General features: G+C 49.4%; 1 protein-coding gene across 5 annotated transcripts in view; it reads right to left on the bottom strand.

The window, feature by feature from the left end:
• The window catches only part of CHD9 (chromodomain helicase DNA binding protein 9), a 2,197,083-nt gene that overhangs the window by 531,235 nt on the left and 1,645,651 nt on the right, over positions 1-20,197 (bottom strand). For all 5 annotated transcript variants that reach the window (XM_086945174.1, XM_086945175.1, XM_086945176.1 and 2 more), the window contains 2 exons: positions 15,035-15,092; positions 14,575-14,617 (listed from right to left, as the gene is read on the bottom strand). In XM_086945174.1, the coding sequence (XP_086801300.1) occupies positions 14,575-14,617; positions 15,035-15,092 (101 nt within the window). The remainder of the gene's footprint in view (positions 1-14,574; positions 14,618-15,034; positions 15,093-20,197) is intronic.

Here is a 20,197-nt window from a genome sequence, read left to right as displayed (position 1 = left end):
ACCGTCACCTCCAGGTGCTTCAACACCCTCCGCATCCTCTGCAAGACCTTCAAATGGATACCCACGCAATCAAAGAAAACAGTCACCCAAGCACTCATCACCAGCAGACTGGACTATAGAAAAGCTCTATACACCAGAATGAACAAGTCCCTACTCCAGAAACTCCGGATGATACAGAATTCCGCCGCCCGACTCGTCCTCTGTGTAGGAGAGTAGGGTCTGCAATCCTATGGTCACCCCCGATTTTTGCTTTTTGCTTCACTGGTTTACGACTTTCCCTGGCTGTGGGCCTGCTAATCAGACCCACAGCCTAGCTGTTCTCTCTCTAAATTGACAACCATGTACCTTAGGTGCATTTACCAATTGGTACTGGGCCACCTTATCAGTCCCTGTACAGCATACCTTAGGTATCCAGGGCATAGGTGTACCCAGGGCCTACCAGGAGCTGAAGCATGTATTATGCCACCCCTGGCTGGCCAACTAAACAGACACAACTGGCTGCACGACAGCTGGGACAAGGTGGTGTAATCACCCTTTGCTTTAGATATAGTATCCCTATATCTAAACCTAAAATGGACGCATATATTCCTATCAGTCACTCCTATGGCAGGCCTTATCAATTCTGAAGGCAGAGTGCTTGGAATTATGTGAGATGGTGCTCTGGCATGAGCTGAGCCAGTTTGCAGCTTGCGGAACCAAGTCCTAATAGCTGTTCCATGATAACGCTATACCATATACTCTTAAGTGCATTATGAACCTCGCGGTCAAATGCTAACTTCGGTATAGCATTATCAAAACATGTAGAGTAAGGTGTCATACGAATTGGAATACTACCCCCTTACCAATTCTGGCGACGGGGGTAGCATTCCACCCTTCTAGAGGGACACGACATGTATGTAACTGTGAACCCCGGTTAAAGTTAACTCGAGCCTCAGCACCACAAAATGGATGCTGCCACCACAGACACAAGTCTGACCTCCTGCTGCTGGGAGTCCTTCCAGCGAGGGAGGCTTGGACAAAGGGTTTCCTGCCTTGGCAGGTGCTGGCACCACCCCAGACAGGATTTTGTGTATTAGGTAGGACAGGGCTGAAAGGAATGAGACATGCCTGGGGCACACAAGGTGTCTCTGTGCATACTCCGGTCTAAACCAGTTCCTGGGGCCCTCCAGCCCCAGAGCTGGCGCAAGACCGGACAAAGGATAGGGGGTGTAACCACCCCCCTTCCTGGTCCCACCCAGGGGAGGGACCTAGTCATAGTGCAGCCCCCTTTAGCTGAATAAAGGTAGGAGCTGGTCCCATTCCAAGTTAGATTAATCTTGACAACTTCCACGAAGAACTCTTGATCTTCGACCTCCTGAACATCAGAAGACTGAAGAATCTCCCCTATGGTCAGGGAGTGACCATCCTGCTTCGCAGGCACCATCAAGCTCCTGTGCGGTTTGCTGCAAGTCCTTCCTTCCTGGAACCCGACGACCCAGCTCGACGAGACCCGGACCTCCAGACTCCTCTGACCTCTACCCACATCCACAGCACAGCTGAGACCCGTGGGTGCGACGAGCAACTTGGAGACGGCCATCTTGAAGAAACCTGCACAGCGTTTCCAGCACGGCCGCCGAGGGATCCTCGAGTGAGTGCATTGGGGTCTGAGAAGCCCCACACCGACGCAGCTCCTGCACCAAAGACCAGCCCCCCAGCATCCACGAGATCTGAGTGGGGCCCTTTTGCTTGGTTGCTGCTTGTCCTGTTGTCTGGTCACTTGCCGGCTGGCTAGTGACCTCTGAGACGACGACCTGAAGAATTCAACACTGCTTCCCTGTGAACGGGAAGCACCCCCGACCCTCCTGGTCCGCACCAGACGCCATCTTTGTTCCACCACGTGGCTTGCACTTGCCAAGGCCTGTTGACCAGATCGACGATCCAACACCGCCAACAGCAGCAGACTACGTGGGACAGCTCATGCCTCCAGCCTGGTCGTAGAGAACAGCTCCTGGTCCGCGCAGCTACAGAGAGAAGTGTCCCGTCCTCCACCTGACTGCGGCGACAGCATCTGGTTCCAGCACCGTCACTGGCTAGTGACCGAGACTCTGTCCCCTTCCCTTTCAGGACTTCTTCTTCCTAGTTCCATCCCTGGAACCACCGGACTCCTCCATCTGGCTGCCTGCCAGCAACTCCTTGTTTCAGGCATCGCCGGGATCAACGCAGCAAACCCGACACCACTTCAGCCCTATGCACCCGCAGCCTGTGGGTTAGGTAACTAAAGCTTCTAGGTGCTGAAGTCAGTGTTCACTATCCTAGTGTTCAGGTCCACTGTTTTCCCTCCATCCAGCCGGGTTCGTCCGGAATCCATAATTCTTTAAACTGTAGCATCCATAGACGTTGGTACGCATCCAGCGTGAGAGTTTCCAATCTGCACGTGAGTCCCGTGGGCCTCCTGCTCCTTACTTACCTGGTCAGTAGCGTAGTCCCAGCGATCCTCCAGCCTCTGGATCTCCTTACAGTACCTTCTTTCCTCGCATTCCATTGTTCTTAGTATATGGTTTGTCGTGCCCCTAGGGCACCAGTGTAAATCGTGCAACTTAAGTGTATTTTTCCTAAGAGTTTGTCATGTGCTTAGCCCTCTGACCTCATAAAGAGTTCAGAGGTGTATGTTAGTTAATAAATACTTGTTTATTTTCATAACTACCTGTGTGGTGTCCTTTCACTTGGTATTCAAGGGGTTATATGTGGTAAAACAGCTAGCTTCACATGCCAATAGAGTTTAGCCTAAGAATGCTTTGTCCATGCTACCATTAGGATAGCTGGTCTATAAGGTTGACTTACAACCAATCACCATAAGGGTTGTTTGGACTGATACAAGGTGATCACTAGAACTAGTGAGCATCATATATCAGGCCAACTTCTCACACTCTGCATCCCATGGACCAAACACATCAGCCAACACCGCTGAACGCTCCACTGGCTCCCCATGGAGAACAGTCACTTTCAAGATCCTCACCCACGCCTACGAATGCCTGCACAACACAGTACCCAAATACCTTAATGAAATAATCAACTTCCACGTAGCCAAAAGGAACCTACGATCTTCCAACCTCCCAATTGCCGAAACCCCACGCATCTGCAGGGCCAGAGCAGGTGGAAGATCCTTCTCTCATATTGCAGCCAAGACTTGAAAAAAGCTCCCAGGATACATCAGACTTGTCCCCTCCCAGAACACCTCGGAAGGCCATCAAGACCTGGCTCTTCAGCTAACCCCCCCAACCCAGCGCCTTGAGAGCTTCATGGGTGAGTAGCACACTTAATAAATCACTAATTAATTGATTGATTGGACCAGATCTTTCGGTGTTTCTGCGGGCAGCCCCAGGCTTGGCAGAACACAATCTCTGCACTTATACATTTGTCCATGGCTTTTTTCCATCCCCCCAGGCTCGGCGGATCAGTTGCGTTCCATTTTTGGACTATGTCCCTTTTGGCCAATGTGAGGCCCAGGGACAGCAGGTGCTGTTTGTAGCCGTTTCAACCAATCTCCTCCGTGCTATGAAATAAAATCAGCCTGGGTTCATTGGGAATGGCCCATCGCAGGACATGCCCAAGACAGGACCAACTCTCTGTCAAAATGGCTGGATCGCCTCACAGCTCCACACCGTATGTAGGAAAGTGTCTTCAGCCTCCACACAGTGGAGGCATTGTGGGATTGGATAACCCCCATTCTTCATAGACTGGATCGGGTATAATATGCACGGTGTAAATATTTAAATTGGATGAGACAATATCGCAAAGAGATCGCAGCGCATCGGTGTGAGAAGTTGGCCTGATATATAATGTTCACTATTCTAGTGAGCACTTTGTATCAGTCCAAACAACCCTTATGGTGATTGGTTGTAAGTCAACCTTATAGACCAGCTATCCTAGTAGCGTGGATACGAGCAGACTTCAGGCTAAACTCTAGAGGGCGTGTTAAGCCAGCTGTTATACCATCACATATACCCCTTGAACACCAAGTGAAAGGACACCACACAAGTGTTATGAAAATAAACAGTGTATTTATTTAGATCACAACAGCCCTGTACTCTTTATGAGGACAGGGTACTAAGCACACAACAAAACTCTTATGAAAATACTTCAAGTTGCACAATTTACACAAATGCCCGAGGGGCACGAAAAACCATATACTATGGAAGTGGAATGCGAAAGTACTAGCAGGTAAGTACTGTACTAATAGGCTTTGGAATCGCTAGGACTACGTTACTGAACCTTCAGATTACTAGAGTGTGCACTCTCACGCGGGATGCGGGACAAAGTCTATGGTAGCTAGATTTCACAAAGTTAGAGTTCTCGGGCGAACCCGACTAGGTAGATCGAAAACGACAGTGGATCCTGACCCTTGGATAGTGAGGCTATGCTGGGGCACCGAAATGCCGAAGTTACCTAGCCCAGGGGCTGCAGCTGCATAGGTCTCAAAAGACGTCGGGAATCCTCGTAGACGAACCAGGAGCCTGAAGAAAGGAGTTGCTGGCAGGCGACCAGTGAAGATTGTTCGAGTGATCCAAGCCTGGATCGAAGATGGATGACACCTGAAAGCAGAGGGGACCAAGTTCGTGACCACTAGCCAGTAGTCAGATGGCACCAGGAGGGCATCGGATGGTAGTCACCTCGACTAGGTGAGTGGGCGACGCTGGGCTCTGCAGTCTCACGGACCAGGAGGCGTTGTCGGCGACCAGGATGGAGGTGCGAGCTGTCCCACGATGGATGATGCTGTCGACGTCGCTGGACCCAGGATTGGGGCAACAAGTCTTGGCAAATTCAAGCCCACGCGGTGGACCTAAAATGGCGTCTGGTGTGGACCAGGAGGGTCCGGGGTGCTCCTCTTTTGGAAGGGAGCAAGGGCCAGTCTGGAGCAACCAGACCAGCAGCGGTGATGTCGTCGGGCGTAGTTAGGAAGGCCACAAGCCAGCGGGCTAGTAGCCAAACAACGCGGTGAGCAGCAACAAGCAGAAGGGCCCCACGCAGATGTCGTGGATGCTGGGAGGCTGGACTTCGGTGCTGGAGCTGCTCAGGGTCGGGGCTTCTCGGACCCCAAAGCACTCACCAGAGGATCCCTCGGCGGTCGTGCTGGATAGAAGTCATGCAGTTCTGATGATGGCCGGTCCCTCGAGGTCTCGTCGCACCTACGGTTCTCAGCTTAGCTGTAGAGGTAGGTAGAGGTCAGAGGTGCCAGGGAAGCCGGGTCTCGTCGTGCTGGTCGGTCGGATTCCTGAGGAAGGACGTGCAGCAAACCGCAGAGTTCTTAGATGGTGCCTGCGGATGCAGGGTGACTACTCCTTAGCCACAAGGGAGAAATCTTGAGAAGAAGTCGAGAGTTCCTTTCGTAGAAAGTAGTTTCTTGATTCAAAGATGATCTAATTTGGAAGGGTCCCCGCTCCTGCCTTTATCCTAAAGAAAGGGGTGGGTACGCGACTAGGTCCTGCCCTAGGGGTGGGACCAGGAAGGGGGGTGGTTACACCCCTCTCCCATGCCGGACTTTCCCCAGGCCAGGGGCTGGTGTGCCCCTGGAACTGGTTCTAGCCGGCAAATGCGTAGTGAGCACCGGGGTGCCACTCTGCAGTCACCTTCCTGTAAAGCCCTGCCTACCCAGGATACACAAAACCCTGTCTGGGATGGTGCCAGCACCGCCCCTGACAGGAAACCCTTTGTCCAAGCTCTCCTCGCTGGAAGGACTCCCAGCAGCAGGAGGTCAGACTCGTGTCTGTGGTGGCAGCATCCATTTTGTGGAGCTGAGGCTTGAGTTAACTTTAACCGGGGTTCACAGTTACATACATGTCGTGTCCCTCTAGAAGGGTGGAATGCTAACCCCGTCGCCAGAATTGGCGAGGGGTTAGTATTCCAATTCGTATGACACCTTACTCGACATGTTTTGATAAAGCGATACCAGAAATAGCATTTAACCGCGAGGATTATAATGCACTTAAGAGTATATGGTATGCGTTATCATGGAACAGCTATTAGGACTTGGTTCCGCAAGCTGCAAACGGGCTCAGCTCATGCCAGAGCACCATTTCACACAATTCAAAGCACTCTGCCTTCAGGATTGTCAAGGCCTGCCATAGGAGTGACTGATAGGAATCTGTGTGTCCATTTTAGGGTTAGATATAGGTATACTATATCTAAAGCAAAGGGTGATTACACCACCTTGCCCCAGCTGTCGTGCAGCCAGTTGTGTCAGATTTAGACGGCCATCCAGGGGTGGCATAATACATGCTTCAGCCCCTGGTAGGCCCTGGGTACACCTATGCCCTGAGTTACAGGGTCTGATAAGGTGGCCCAGTACCAATTGGAAATGTACCTAAGGTACATGGAATCCATTTTAGAGAGAGAGCAGTAGGCCTGGGGTCCTGATTGGCAGGGCCCCAGGTCAACTAAGTCGGAAAACCAGCAAAACACCAGGCAAAAAGTTGGGGGCAACCATAGTCAGGTATCCACCTTCCTACAATCGGGGACTAGCCAAGGCCTCGGCCCAGTCATCGTCTGTTATGGTTGGTATATTAACTTCCCAGGTGGCTCTGGTCTTGTGCAGTGTATTTTGTGTATGAGTAATCCAGGTCCGATATATTTTTCTGATCTTATGCGCCCCCAAATCTCCCATTAGTAGGCGGCCCTCTAGGGGGTGTAACTCAGGCAGCTTCTCTAGTTAGCTAATTTTGGGGTTTAGGGTGTGCCTCGATTGTAAATATCTATAAAACTGTGATTTATGTAGTTGAAACTCCATTTCCAAATGCTTAAAGGATTTAAGGGTACAACTCTGCATGATGTTGGCTACTGTAGATATTCCAAGGAGGTCCCATTTATGAATTCTGTCAACGCAGAGACAGAACATATATATGTGCCCTGCCACAGCGGAGTCACCCAAGTCAACCATCCCATCAAGCCCATGCTTTTCACTATGAGTCGCCACAGTAGTATAACAGTTTTGCTAGCTGGTGGGAGGGTGTCTAGACTGATCTGACTATATAGGAACTTTTGCCATTGCTAGTCGTTCCACAGCATATGCTGGGTCCAATTGTGGGCTATACCACCATTCGTTTATGACAAGGAGATGGGCTGCACTATAATACGCGTATATATCTGCCGCAGTAACACCCCAGCAGTAGGTCGACTGTATACATGTATTTAGAGCCACCGGAATCACTCCTCCCTGCCATAGGAATTGGTTGAGGAGTGCGTTCAGTCGGTTAAACCAGGAGCATGGAATGTGGTATGAGAAAATTTGTAATTTATATAATAAATGGGGCACAGTAATCATTTTGAAGATGGTAGATCGAGCATATAATGATAGGGGTAGGTGTGACCAGATTGCAGTTTCCTACAGCGCTGCAGGAAGTAGTGGGGTGATGTCACGTGTCCATGAGATCGTGGGGCATGATGATAGGAAAAATCCCAACTATTTGAACCAGTCAACAGCATGGATTTCTTTGTGCTGCTCAAGTCTGGCGTCTCTGGTAGCCGTACAATAGGTACAGAAGCGATTTGGAGGGATTAGCGCCTAACGAAAAAGTTAATAGGTTAGTTAAAGATTCCTTACCTTAGAATTACCCCAGGCGTCAGACTGGATCCGGAAAGATTTTCGTCAGCAGTACCCCTGCACGTCTGAAGGTGGCATTGGTCGACTCTGCGTTCATCGTTGGCGTCGTAGTCGCCGGGATGACGTCACAGTAGCTACACAGAAAGCAGCCCTCACGTGCTGACATCGGTTCTGTACACTACTTTCCACGCCAGAAGCGCAGAGCCATGCAAGACACTGACCCATGGTGCACAAAACTAGCGCCCTGAAAGGAAGTCCTTAACCCTAGAAGTCAGTTCACAGAACACAGAGGATGGGTGGGGTGGTAAGGAATCTGTAACTGACCTATTTTTCTTACAGATATATCGTAAACAAAGGTAAGTAACTTGTCCTTCTGAAAGAAAATGCTATTGATTCCTTACCTTAGAATAGATACCCCATCAATACCAACCCCGGAGGTGAGTCTGCGAACTAAGTTCACACCAGAAAGTCCTGGAGAACAGAAAGGCCAAAGAAGCCGTCTCTCTGGACTTGGCTGTCCAGGCAGTAGTGTTTGTTGAACGTGTGCAGCAATGCCCACCTAGCTGCCTGATAGAGGTCAATAAGGGGGACACCCCGTCCCAAAGCAGTGGTAGCTACCGTCGCCCTGGTGGAATGGGCACGTAGTCCCACTGGAGGCTCCTTCTTTGCCAAAGAATAGCAAGCTTTGATGCACAGAACGACCCACCTGGAGATGGTCCGTTTGTGCACGGCTGACCTTTCTTAGGGCTCATGTAACCAACAAAGAGCTGGTCGTCCACCAGGAATTGTGTGGTGCGATCAAAGTAGAAGGAAAGCGCACATTTTGGATCCAGGCGGTGGCACCTCTCTTCCACTTTTGAAGAATGCAGAGGCCGAAAGAAGGTGGGCAAAGTGATGGTTTGGCCAATGTGGAAAGAAGTAACAACCTTGGGAAGAAAGGAAGGTCTAGTTCTAAGGAAAACCTTGTCCGGATGGACAGTCCGAAAGGTAAGTTTGAAGATAGAGCTTGTAGTCACTCACCCTGCGTGCAAAGGTAATGGCCACCAGAAAGGCAGTTTTCAAAGTGAAAAGCCTGAGAAGACAGTTATGTAGCGGCTCAAAGGAAGCACACTTAAGACATGTAAGAAGCAAGTTCAAGACCAACTGGGGCAGTACGAAGGGAATAGGATGAAAAAGAGGAGTAATGCCCTCAAGGAATCTATTTACAACAGGGGACTTCGAAAGAGACGGGTGATATGGAGCCGGACCGTCTTTGCCGGTCCGGCTCCGTATCCACCTCTAGGAGGCGGCCGGGGTCGGCAAAGGACACAGCCAATGCCGGTTGCAGAAGTGGTGTCGGTGGAATCGGAACCAGCTGTCACAAGGTCGACCGGCACCGATCTGGATCCAGGCCTGTATCCAAGGGGGCCCTGGGGTGCCGGAGCATCCGGAGTGAAAGCCCCAGGGCCCCAAGCCGAGTCCGTGGGGCCTGAAGGCGCGCCGGCAGAGTGGGGCTGACCAAAGATGGCATGCATCGCTTCGTAAAATTGACAACGCTGGGCAGGGGTCGCTCCAGGCCCCGGGAAGGGAGGGAAGCCCGGAGTCGGCCTTTCGGGCTCCGTAAGCGGAGCCACAGGAGGGGCACCACCCGCATCCCTCCTCGCTAATGCAGACGAATTGGGAAAAGTTGAAGAGCAACGATGCTTCTTAGAAGACTTCTTGCGCTTCGACTTACCTGACAGAGTACAAAGAGGTGGATGAAGAGTGATGTTGGCTCTGCGACCGGTCCCTCGACCACCTACGCGACCTCGAACGGCAAAGAGCCGACTGCCGGGCCTTGAGAAGGTTTTTGGACCGCTCCTCCAAAGACTTTGGATTCATGGTCCAGCAGTCGCAGCACGACTTGGGGTCGTGGTCGCGCTCCAGCTAGAAGAGGCAGACGCGGTGCGGATCCGTTACCGACATCAGTCGGCTACAGGAACCGCAAGTCTTGAAGCCGGGCATCCCTCGTGCACCAGGAGTCGATGGACTCAAAAAACAATGTTGACACAGGTCGAGAAACAGTCAGTCAAAAAGTGAAAAAAGAAAGAACTGACATCAGCACGCAACAGTAGCATCTATGTAGCTACTGCAACATCATCCCGGAGACCACGACGAACGCGGAGTCGACCAATTGCACCTTCCGACGTGCAGGGGTACTGCGGATGAAAAACTTTCCGGATCCAGTCTGACATATGGGGGTAATTCTAAGGTAAGGAATCTATAACTAACTTTCATTCAGATCCAGAGGATTCCCAAAAACACCTGCAAGTTCTGAAGGATGCGGGGTCCCGAAGACTAAGGGTAGGTCATGAAGAATAGGAGATCGCCAGCATGGAATGCTATTCTATCTGAGCATTCGCGTGTCCATTCAAATCCGCGGATCAATGGGTCCTTGCGCACCCCGATGGATAGGGAAGGGGGATGATCGGTGTCCAGCCACTCAAACTGAGGCCGATAAGTGTGTACAGCAGTTGAATATACGCTAGGAAACAGGGTCCAATGTTGATGGTGTAAAGGAGCTTAAAAAGGTATATCCAGCTTAAGGAATCAAACACCTTGCCATATCTGCTAAGGAAGAAGGCCGTAGGCCGACCTAAATATCGGGCCTTGGCAGGGGCATTGTGGACTCGTCTAATGCTGTGTCTTGTGGATCGCTGGGGCATAAAAGCCTGACTGATCTGAATGGATGAGGTCATGGATACATGACCTGAGGCGATTAGCTAGGACTTTACAGAGTCGTTTAGACGGAACGTTGAGCAGAGATATAGGACGTATGAAGGGGGTCTTCAGGCGGTGGAGGGGGGGGGGGAGAGTCGGGGGGCAGGCTTCAGGAAAACTTCTTCTCTTCGTTGGTAGGGGGGAGGCATAATATGTGGCGAGGACCTGCGTAACTGCTGCTGGAGACGTGCAGCCCTCCGCGTTGCATAGTGCTGGAACAGGGGATAGGACCATCTTAGCCTGGCAGAGACTATGTAACATTTTGCTTGACTTGTTGCCCCATGGCAGATCCTATGCTGTGCTGCCAGCCAGGTCTCCTGTACCTCGTTTGTCAGGAGTATATGTATTTCTTGCTGAGTCTGGAGAAGGTTGCTGCCACAGTCTCAGGGTGGCATTGGTGATCAGTTGGCACTCTCTAGCGTTAGCTGATGATCCTCTAAGTCTATTATGTGGGCAAGGCGTTTACGTCTTCCGCCTGTCCGAAAACGAATATCTACACCTTGGATTGTGGGTTGAGGGTCTCCCGAAGGATAATTTTGGATTGAGCTGTGTCCGTATTTATTAAAATATAGTCTGTGATAGATTGTAGAAGGGTTTCCTGGTAATTGGGATCTTTAAGATGCCAGGGAGACATTCACATCGATAGAGGGGCCATTGAGATTTTAGGTGTAGTTTGAGTTGAACCGGAGAGTGATCGGACAGCCCTCTGTGAGGGATGGAGACACAGGACACCTTATGCATATAGCTATGGAAGAGGAAAATATAATCTAGTAGGGAGAGTGTATCATGTACTGCTGAAGTATATGTGAACCATGCATCCGACCACCCAGGGCGCCGGCTAGGAGATTGAGTTTGGACTTCCTGGTATGATGAACCTGTCCCGAAGCACGCCAGTGGTCTCGTTCTGTCATCACACCGTTCAAATCACCCTCAGTATGGTTAAGCCCTCAGGGAGTTCCCCCCACACCTGGGAAATCTTGTCTATCACCGTTTTCCCCAGTGGGGCGGGGCATAGATACTGCCAATGGTTAGTTGTTCTCCCAATAGTAAGACGGTAACAAGGGTGTATCGACCTCTAGGGTCCAACCAATGCTTGGGGATGGTATATGGGACCAGGCAGTGCATCAGCACTGCAGTGCCTCATGATCCTCGTGTGAAACCCAAATGGTAAATTATAGTGTATCCAAATCGTTTTAGGCATGGGGTTTTGTTCCCTAGAAGGTGTCTCTCTTGTAATAGAAGAACGTTGGCTTCATAACGATTAGCTAATTTCAACACTGCCCCTCTCTTGATTTTGTGGAGTAGACCCCTGATGTTACAAGTCACTATGTTTAACTCTCCTAGCTGGCAGTTAGGGGCATGAGATGCCATAGGATATCAAAGTTTTCTGTTGCAGCAGTGTAGGAGTCTGTTCTCAGTGTGTATGCGGTGCCTGCTATGGTAAAAAGGTAACAATATGAAACTTCCCTCCATCCCCAGCCCACCCCCACACATTCACAATCGAGGAGTATTGGTTGAGGCGTAGAAATCATTGAGGCCCCAACAAGCGGACCCAAGGAGCTCCACCAACTGGATCTTAACATTCCCAATTTACTAAATATGACAGTTTAGGGGCGTAGCAGCTTTCATTGGGGGCCTAGAGCCGATTAGAATGACCCCACGTCTGCATCTGGAAGTTACGGGGTTGTGGCATAGCATGCCATCAGGACCGTATGTCAGCCATACGCATCAGTTTTATGGCACTTCGCCTTGGACTTGAGAGCGCCAGTTGGATTGAGATATGTGTCGCCACTTGGAATTACTTCTAGTTTGGCCTTTTCTTTGAGAACCTTGCGAGGAGTCTGATTCTATTAGCAGAGGGGTATACGGCTTAAGATGTAGGTTTTCATCAGTCCACAAGAAAATGGCTTCCGGGGAGTCGAAAAAGTATGACTTCTATATAGATCACTCGCATCCAGGCTAGGCAGAGTATCATGTTTGACATGTTAGCTCTCGGAGCCGGCGTTTAGCCGCTACAAATGACTGTCGCTGTTTCTGTACAAGTTTGGTATAGTCTGGGAACACCATTATGGGATGCGAGCAGTAAAGCAGACGATCTTTATGTGTTCTTGCGAAATGTAATATTGTGTCCCTGTCTACGTAGTTCAGGAGTTTAGCTATCACCGATTGCGGCCACTCACCGGGAGGGGGCTTTTTGGTCAACGGCCGATGGGCTATTTCTACTATGAAGCAGGGGGATAAGGAGTCACCTGGCAACAAAGATTGCAGCCGTTTTGTCAGAAAGTCATTTATCGATGGTTCCTCACAGCCTTCCGGAAATCCTACCAGGTGTAAGTTGCTTAGCCGCGAACAGCTTTCTGCATCTTCAATTCGGGCCGCTAATTCGTGTCACTATTGTGAGCTTATTTACTTTTTTTAAGGGAGGCCACTGTATCTTCTACGGGGGAGACATGGGTTTCGGCTTCAGTGATCCGGTCTACTGCTTTGCAAAAATCTTGTGGCAGGAAAGATACTTCGGATCCCACGGTGCCTATTTTTGCTTCAAGGCTTTGCATGAGGGATTGTTGGCTGCCAGCAACATCGTGTTTTCAGGGGGCGGGTTGCCAACCATTTCGCTTCCAGAAGCAGTCGTATAGTTATCCCTGGTACTCTGTTTATACCCAGCGTTCGCCTGTTTGTCTTTACCCACGGTGGCTGGAAGGGCGTAGAGGGGGAAGGAGGGCAATCAAATTAGGCACTGTGAGTGTGTAATCCTTCTGGTAGTTGTTGGTCCGAGTTCCATGAGGCTTTCATTGTCTAGCCACCGTGTAAGTGGATTCAAGTCCACATGCCTCCAAGGTATCACCTAGGATCACACTGGGCATTGTCCCAGGCCGGGCCTCACAGAATCTAGCTCCCAGACCACAAGCCGCACCAAGGCTAGCTTAGCCGCTTCTGCTGCCTAAGGAGATTGGCCAAGAAGGCCCACTAAAGGGACCTGGCTCGCAGGACGCCCAACCTGTTTTCCGCCCTCGAGAGTAGGTGTCTTTGCAGTCCAAAGGTGCAGCTGCAGCAGGATGAGCCCAGCAGGCAGGGAGTAAATTGTAGGGCCAGGAGAGGTGTCAAGATCAGCAAGTGGTCTGTTCACCAATGTCTATGTCAGGTGGTTAGAAGGCGAAGTAGAACTCCCAGCGCCCAACTAAGCAGAAAACTGCAGGGATTTCACCAGGTACCACTGGTCAGCAGGGGACCCCTCAATATCAGGCAGTGTACCTTGTGCCACAGTTCCCTAGGACAACACATCTCCCTGCGCAGGCCTGATACGCACACAGGGCCCCTATGTGATCACCAGACCGGTCCGGGTCCCAGTGGTTGTAGGCACTGGGGCGTCCAATGCAGTTCTGAATGGTGGGCCGCACCCTCAGCCCAGTAGCCGATGTGTCTCAATCTAGCCCGAAGTCTTGAATGGCCTTCGGGTTCATTGGTGCACAGTCACAGCAGGCCTTAGAGTTGTGCATTGGCCCCTGGCAAACCTGATGAGGATCTGTCACAGACATTTGTTTGTAACTGTCCTTACAGGGCTTAAAACCTATTGTTTTGGGAGGCGACATTTCCCCTGCACGCAAAAACCTTTTGAGGTTAAATATTTCAAGGAGTTAAGACTTAGCCCTGGAATTGCATCCAGTGGTGTGGAAAGAAAGGAAGGAACAGATGACTGCGCACAGGAGAGGCACCTACATGGGCCTCGCATGCCCTATCCAAGGCAGAAAAACATCAGTGCGGAGCTATATGGCACCACCCACGGACGCACAGAATTACTGCTGAAAACGGTTTTAGATTGTCAAACGCCAGAGGAATATTCAAAAGGTGAGGCATCTACGGTCAGAATATCTATTTCTGAAGGTATAGTGCAGTGTAGATTTAAATATCTTAAAAAAACACAAGGCAAACATGACAAACATTCTCTTAATGTTTTAAGATTAATAAACAGTAAGCATTGCATCCATATCTGTGCTCAATGAGATTATCTATAGATTTATCAAGCAGTAATTGAACCGGATGGTGTATTCTTATATAGTACAAATAGATCAGATTAAACTGCTTGAAAGGGCCTGATAAGAACTAGTGGTGTCAGCAGCAAGGTACTAGAATTGTATCTATCCATGTAAGGTGAATGAGCTTAATCAGCATGTTCTCATCACACACTAAATCAAGAGCAAAGAGAAACCAAGACAGTGATAGATGTATAGTCCCACTCGTAGATTTGCATAATTTCTTACCCCCATCAGCTATTACAAGATCTCCAGGCGACGAAGCATCATCCTAAAGAACAAAAACATGGATATATTTCAGAAATGCAATCATCGAAATTTCTGATTGCAGCAAAACAAAACTGTTAATCAGTTATAAACTTTACACTCAACTTGGAAAATGCATAGCTCAACTGATCATTTTAGATTTTTTTTCTGTGCCCACATAGACTAAGAACTTGAAGATCTTCACAAACATTTAAATGCTGGATAACTAAATCTTGCATTCCATTGCATAGCTTTTTCATTTCAACTGATATTCAAAGAATTCAAACATTTTAACGGAATAATAGTCATCCTTTTGGCCTTCACAAAATAAATGGAGACAGAATCACTTAAATCAACATGAGATTTAGAAAAAAAAGTTAATCAGGAAGATATTCTAGACTTTGCCTAAAACATGAAGAATAAAAGGTTTTTGACACAATACCTCCATATCATCTTTAAATAATGCAGGAGCTGGCTTATACTCTGGATCTTCCACATCCCTGTTGGAATTCCAATAACATATTACAGTCAATTTTAGTAATGTTCATCTCCTTCATATACATACAAAGTCAACTTCTAAAGTATTCAATCTGATTTTCATGTATAAAAATAGCATGCAAAATCAACGATATCCTGACCATCAACATTGTTATTTTTCCATTTAGGCAAGGGAGTTAAGTGGTTCAATGCATTTCTACGTAGTACCCAGGAAGTTCTGCAGGATAGACCAGCCAAAAGCCTGTCCCTGCGGACTTGACTGTCCAGGCAGTAGTGCTTGGTAAACGTGTGCAGGATACCATGTTGCAGCCTGACAAATGTTGAGGACTGTAACAGCCTTATCTCTAGTAGAATGACCTCTTAAGCCTTCAGGAGGTTGTTTCTTGGCCAGAGCAAAGCAAATGTTGATGCAGAGGATGACCCGTCACAAGATAGTCCTATTCTGCACAGCACAACCTTTCTCTGATCTAACGTACCCCACAAAGAGTTGGTCGTTCACCCATAACTCTTTAGTGCACTCAAGGTAGAAAGACCACTCTCTTTTTGGGTACAGACTGTGGAGTCGCTCCCCCTCTTTCAAGGTGTGAGGAGTACCATATAAAGTGGGCAAGGTGACTGATAGCCCCACGTGGATCTGTTTTAATACTTTCGATAATAAGAGGCCTTAGTGCGAAGCACCAACTTATCAGGGAAGATGGTCAGGTAAGGAGGCCTGGGTGACAGTGCCTTTAATTTGCTCACCCTCTAGGAAAAAGATATTAGGACTAAAAAGGCTGCTTTGATGGTAAGCAGACTGAGGGGGCAGTTGTGCAGAGGTTTGAATGAAGCACACATGAATTAGCGGAGTACCAAATTAAGATCCCACTGAGGTATGATGAATGGGCTAGGTGGGAACATATGTACAAGCCCCTTAAGAAATCTAGTTACAATAGGGGATTTAAAAAAAGAGGTTTGGTCTGGCAGCCTCAAGAAGTCAAGAAGAGCCGAAAGCACAAGTTACTACTTGTGTAACAATATATCTGTAAGAGACATTAGTTAGTGATAGATTCCTTACATTAGAATATCCCCAGGCGTCAGACTGTAACCGGAATGTTTTGCTAGCAGTACCTCTGCGCGTCAGTAGGTGGCGTCACGCGGCTCCACGTCCGTCGCTGGCATTGTAAGCGCCGAGATGACGTCATGGAGACTTCTTAGGCACCACCCATGCGTGCTGACGTCATTTCTGTACACAACCTATCGTTTTTGGCCACTATAGGTGTGGCAGGGTATACTCAGACATGAGTCCCTTTCTCACTGCACCATCAGGATTCAAGCAAGCCGGGCCGAAGACAGCTGAAATGCCAGAAACCGGTCCCCGGTAGCTTGTCTCCTTTCTGATGAAGAATTGGCTTGGTAGTTTAGTCTGCCCTGTTCCCATGATGCACTGGGCCAGGGACAGACTGATTTGCATATAGCCAGGTTCTGAGCTGGGATGGTGCAGTGAGATAAATAACGGTGATGGATCAAGCCCTGATCTTTGGACTGGGTAAGAGTGGTCTGCTTAATTCAGACACTCTGTTCATCACCACCCCCTTTTCTGAATCATGGAGACTTCTTAGGCACCACCCATGCGGGCTGACGTCATTTCTGTACACAACTTTCCGTGCCAGGAACGCAGAGCCATGCAAGAAACTTACCACTGGTGCTTAAGAAACTAGGGCACTTAAAAGGGGTGTCCCTAACCCTAAAGATCAGTACGCAGAACGGGGAGGATGGGTGGGGCGGTAAGGAATCTATCACTAACTAATGTCTCTTACAGATATATCGCTACACAAGTAGTAACAAACAAGTTACTTACCTTCGGTAACGATCTATCTGTAAGAAACAGTAGTTAGTATTAGATTCCTTACCTTAGAATATCCCCAGGCGTCAGACTGGATCCGGAAATTTTTGCATAGCAGAACCCTTGCGCGTCGGTAGGCGTCGTCTGCGGCTCCGCGTCTGTCGTCGGCGTCGTGGTCGCCGTGATGACGTCGTCGGAGTACTTAGACGCCGCCTTCGCGTGCTGACGTCAGTTCTTAGACACAGCTTTTCCGCGCCAAAAACGCAGAGCCAAGTCAAAAACCAACACTGGTGCCATTGAAACTAGGGCACTGAAAGTGGATGACCTTAACCGTAGATATCGGTTTGCAGAACGGGGAGGATGGGTGGGGCGGTAAGGAATCTAATACTAACTACTGTTTCTTACAGATATATCTTTACCGAAGGTAAGTAACTTGTTCATCTGAAAGAAACAGGTTAGTATTAGATTCCTTACCTTAGAATAGATACCCCAGCAATACCAACCAGAGTGGTGGGTCTGCGAACCAATAATCACACCAGAAAGTCCAGGAGGACTGTGAGAAGTTGGCCTGATATATGATGTTTCCAATTCTGGAACCACCATGTATCAGTCCAAACAATCCCTTATGGTGTCTGGTTGTAAGTCAACCTTATAGACAAGCTATCCTAGGGGTAGCATGGACTAAGCAGCCTGAAAGGCTAAACTCAAGAGGTCGTGTTAAGCGAGCTGTTTTACCAATCACAATCCTGTAATATCAAATGAAAGGACACCACACAAGTATATATTATAAAAATATATGTGTTTATTTCTAAAATAATCCCCAGTACTCTTTATGAGCAAAGGGGCACAAGCGTTAAATCAAAAGCACAGTATAACATATGAAAGTTCCACAATTATGGATGAGGGCGGGTGGCCACTCAAACCATATATTAAGAAAGTGGTATAAGAGATACCAATCGAACAGTGATTAGGCCTAGGGCCTAGGGAATTGCTGGGAGCAGTCGGGACAAGCAATGCTGAAGTCGGGAAAAGCCTGCGGGATTCGGGTGCAGTGTTTAAAGTACACGCATGCACCAATGCAAAGTCAATGGTGCGTAAAAGTTACACAAATCGAGTTTAAGGATACTTCCGCTGAACCTAGAAGGACAAAACTTCAGACACAGACCCTAGAGGTGTGTACCAGTGTGGGAACACCGGCGTTGCTGAGTTACCTCACCCACAGGAAGCGGGTGCATAGGGTCGAAGTAGCGTCTGGTTTCGTCACGCAGGTTGTTGGTGCTTGAAGCTGAAGATGCTGCAGGCGATGTGAAGGAGAAGTGTCCGGTGTGATCCAAGGGTGGATCAGAGTAGAAAAGTACCTGAAAGCAGAGGGGACTTCAGCAGTGACCAGGGTGGAACCAGGACGGAACCAGGCAATGTCGGGCGCAATCAGGTGGCTGTCGAGGAGCTTCTCTCCGCTGCCACGTGGGCTCTGGGGCATCTGCGACGTCCAGTAGCAGGTCACGAGCTTTCCCACGCCGGCTCTCACCGTCGGCGCTGTCGGCTTCAAGATCGGCGCAAACAACACTTGGCAAGAGCAATCCACGCGGGATTGGAAGATGGCTTCTCACTCGGACCAGGAGGGTCCAGTGTAAGTTCAGGAATTTGTATAGCGCACTACTCACCCGGTGCATTATTTATCGAATAGCCATGTTTTAAGTTCCTTTCTGAAGGAGATGTGGTTCTGTGTAAGGCGGAGGTGGGTGGGGAGAGAATTCTAGGACTTGGCCGCCAGGTAGGAGAAAGATCTTCCTCCCATGGTGGATCTATAGATGCGTGGAACTGCGGCGAGGGCTTGATTGGAGGATCTTAGTTGGCGGTTGGGTATGTAGAAGGACAGTCGTGTGTTGAGGCATTCGGGTCCTAGTTTGTAGAGGGCCTTGTGTGCGTGGGTGAGGAGACGGAACGTTATTCTCTTGTTGACGGGGAGCCAGTAGAGGTCTTTCAGGTGACCGGTAATGTGATCTTGGCGAGGGATGTCCAGAATGAGTCTGGCTGATGAGTTTTGGATGAGTTGCAGTTTTTTCTGTAATTTGGCTGTGATTCCAGCGTAGAGGGTGTTTCCATAGTCCAGTCGGCTGGTGACCAGTGCGTGGGTGACAGTCTTTCTAGTCTCGGAGGGGATCCAACAGAAGATTTTTTTGAGCATGCGAAGTACGTTGAAGCAAGAGGATGAGACTGCGTTGACTTGTCTGGTCATCAAGAGTGAGGAGTCTAGGATGAAACCTAGGTTACGTGCGTTGTCTGTGGGTATAGGTGCTGTGCCCAGGGCCGATGGCCACCATGAGTCCTCCCAGGCGGAGGGAGATGATCCTAGGATGAGGACTTCCGTTTTGTCTAAGTTAAGTTTTAGACGGCTGTTTTTCATCCATTCGGCTACTTCTTTCATGCCTTCGTGAAGGTTGGTTTTGGCGGTGTTAGGGTCTTTGGTGAGGGAAAGGATCAGCTGGGTGTCGTCAGCGTAAGAGATGATGTTAAGGTTGTGTTGTCGCGCGATGGATGCGAGTGGACTCATGTAGACGTTGAAGAGGGTGGGACTGAGAGATGAACCTTGTGGTACTCCGCAGATGACTTCGGTGGCCTCTGATTTGAATGGGGGAAGTCGGACTCTCTGAGTTCTCCCAGCGAGGAACGAGATGATCCAGTCCAAGGCTTTTCCTTGTATGCCGGAGTTACTGAGGCGTTGTATGAGGGTGCTATGACAGACTGTGTCGAAGGCGGCGGAGAGGTCTAGTAGGATGAGGGCAACTGTTTCTCCGTTGTCCAGTAGTGTTCGGATGTCGTCTCTCGCTGCAATGAGGGCGGTTTCAGTGCTGTGTTTGGCTCGAAAGCCAGATTGAGAGGAGTCGAGGGAATTGTTGGATTCAAGGAAGGCGGCGAGCTGGTTATTGACGGCTTTCTCGATGACTTTGGCAGGGAATGGGAGGAGGGAGATGGGCCCGTAGTTCTTAAGTTCAGAGGGGTCTGCTGTAGGTTTCTTCAGGAGGGCGCTGAGTTCGGCGTGTTTCCAGCTTTCTGGGAAGGTAGCGGAGTTGAAGGAGCAGTTGATGATGTCACGGAGATGGGGTGCGATGATGGAGTCTGCTTTGTTGAAGATGTGGTGGGGACAGGGGTTGGTTGGTGAACCAGAATGGATGGAGTTTATTAGGCGGATGGTGTCTTCAGTGGAGATTGGGTTCCAGGCGCTAAGGTTGTTAAAGGGCGGTTTAGGTTTGGAGGTGGGTGGAGTGGACTTTTCTTTGGAAG

This window comes from Lissotriton vulgaris, chromosome 12, assembly GCF_964263255.1.
Source record: "Lissotriton vulgaris chromosome 12, aLisVul1.2, whole genome shotgun sequence".
NCBI classification, from domain to species: Eukaryota; Metazoa; Chordata; class Amphibia; order Caudata; family Salamandridae; genus Lissotriton; species Lissotriton vulgaris.
The sequence above is the reverse complement of the archived record's forward strand: the minus strand, read 5'-3'. Positions and strand labels throughout refer to the sequence as shown.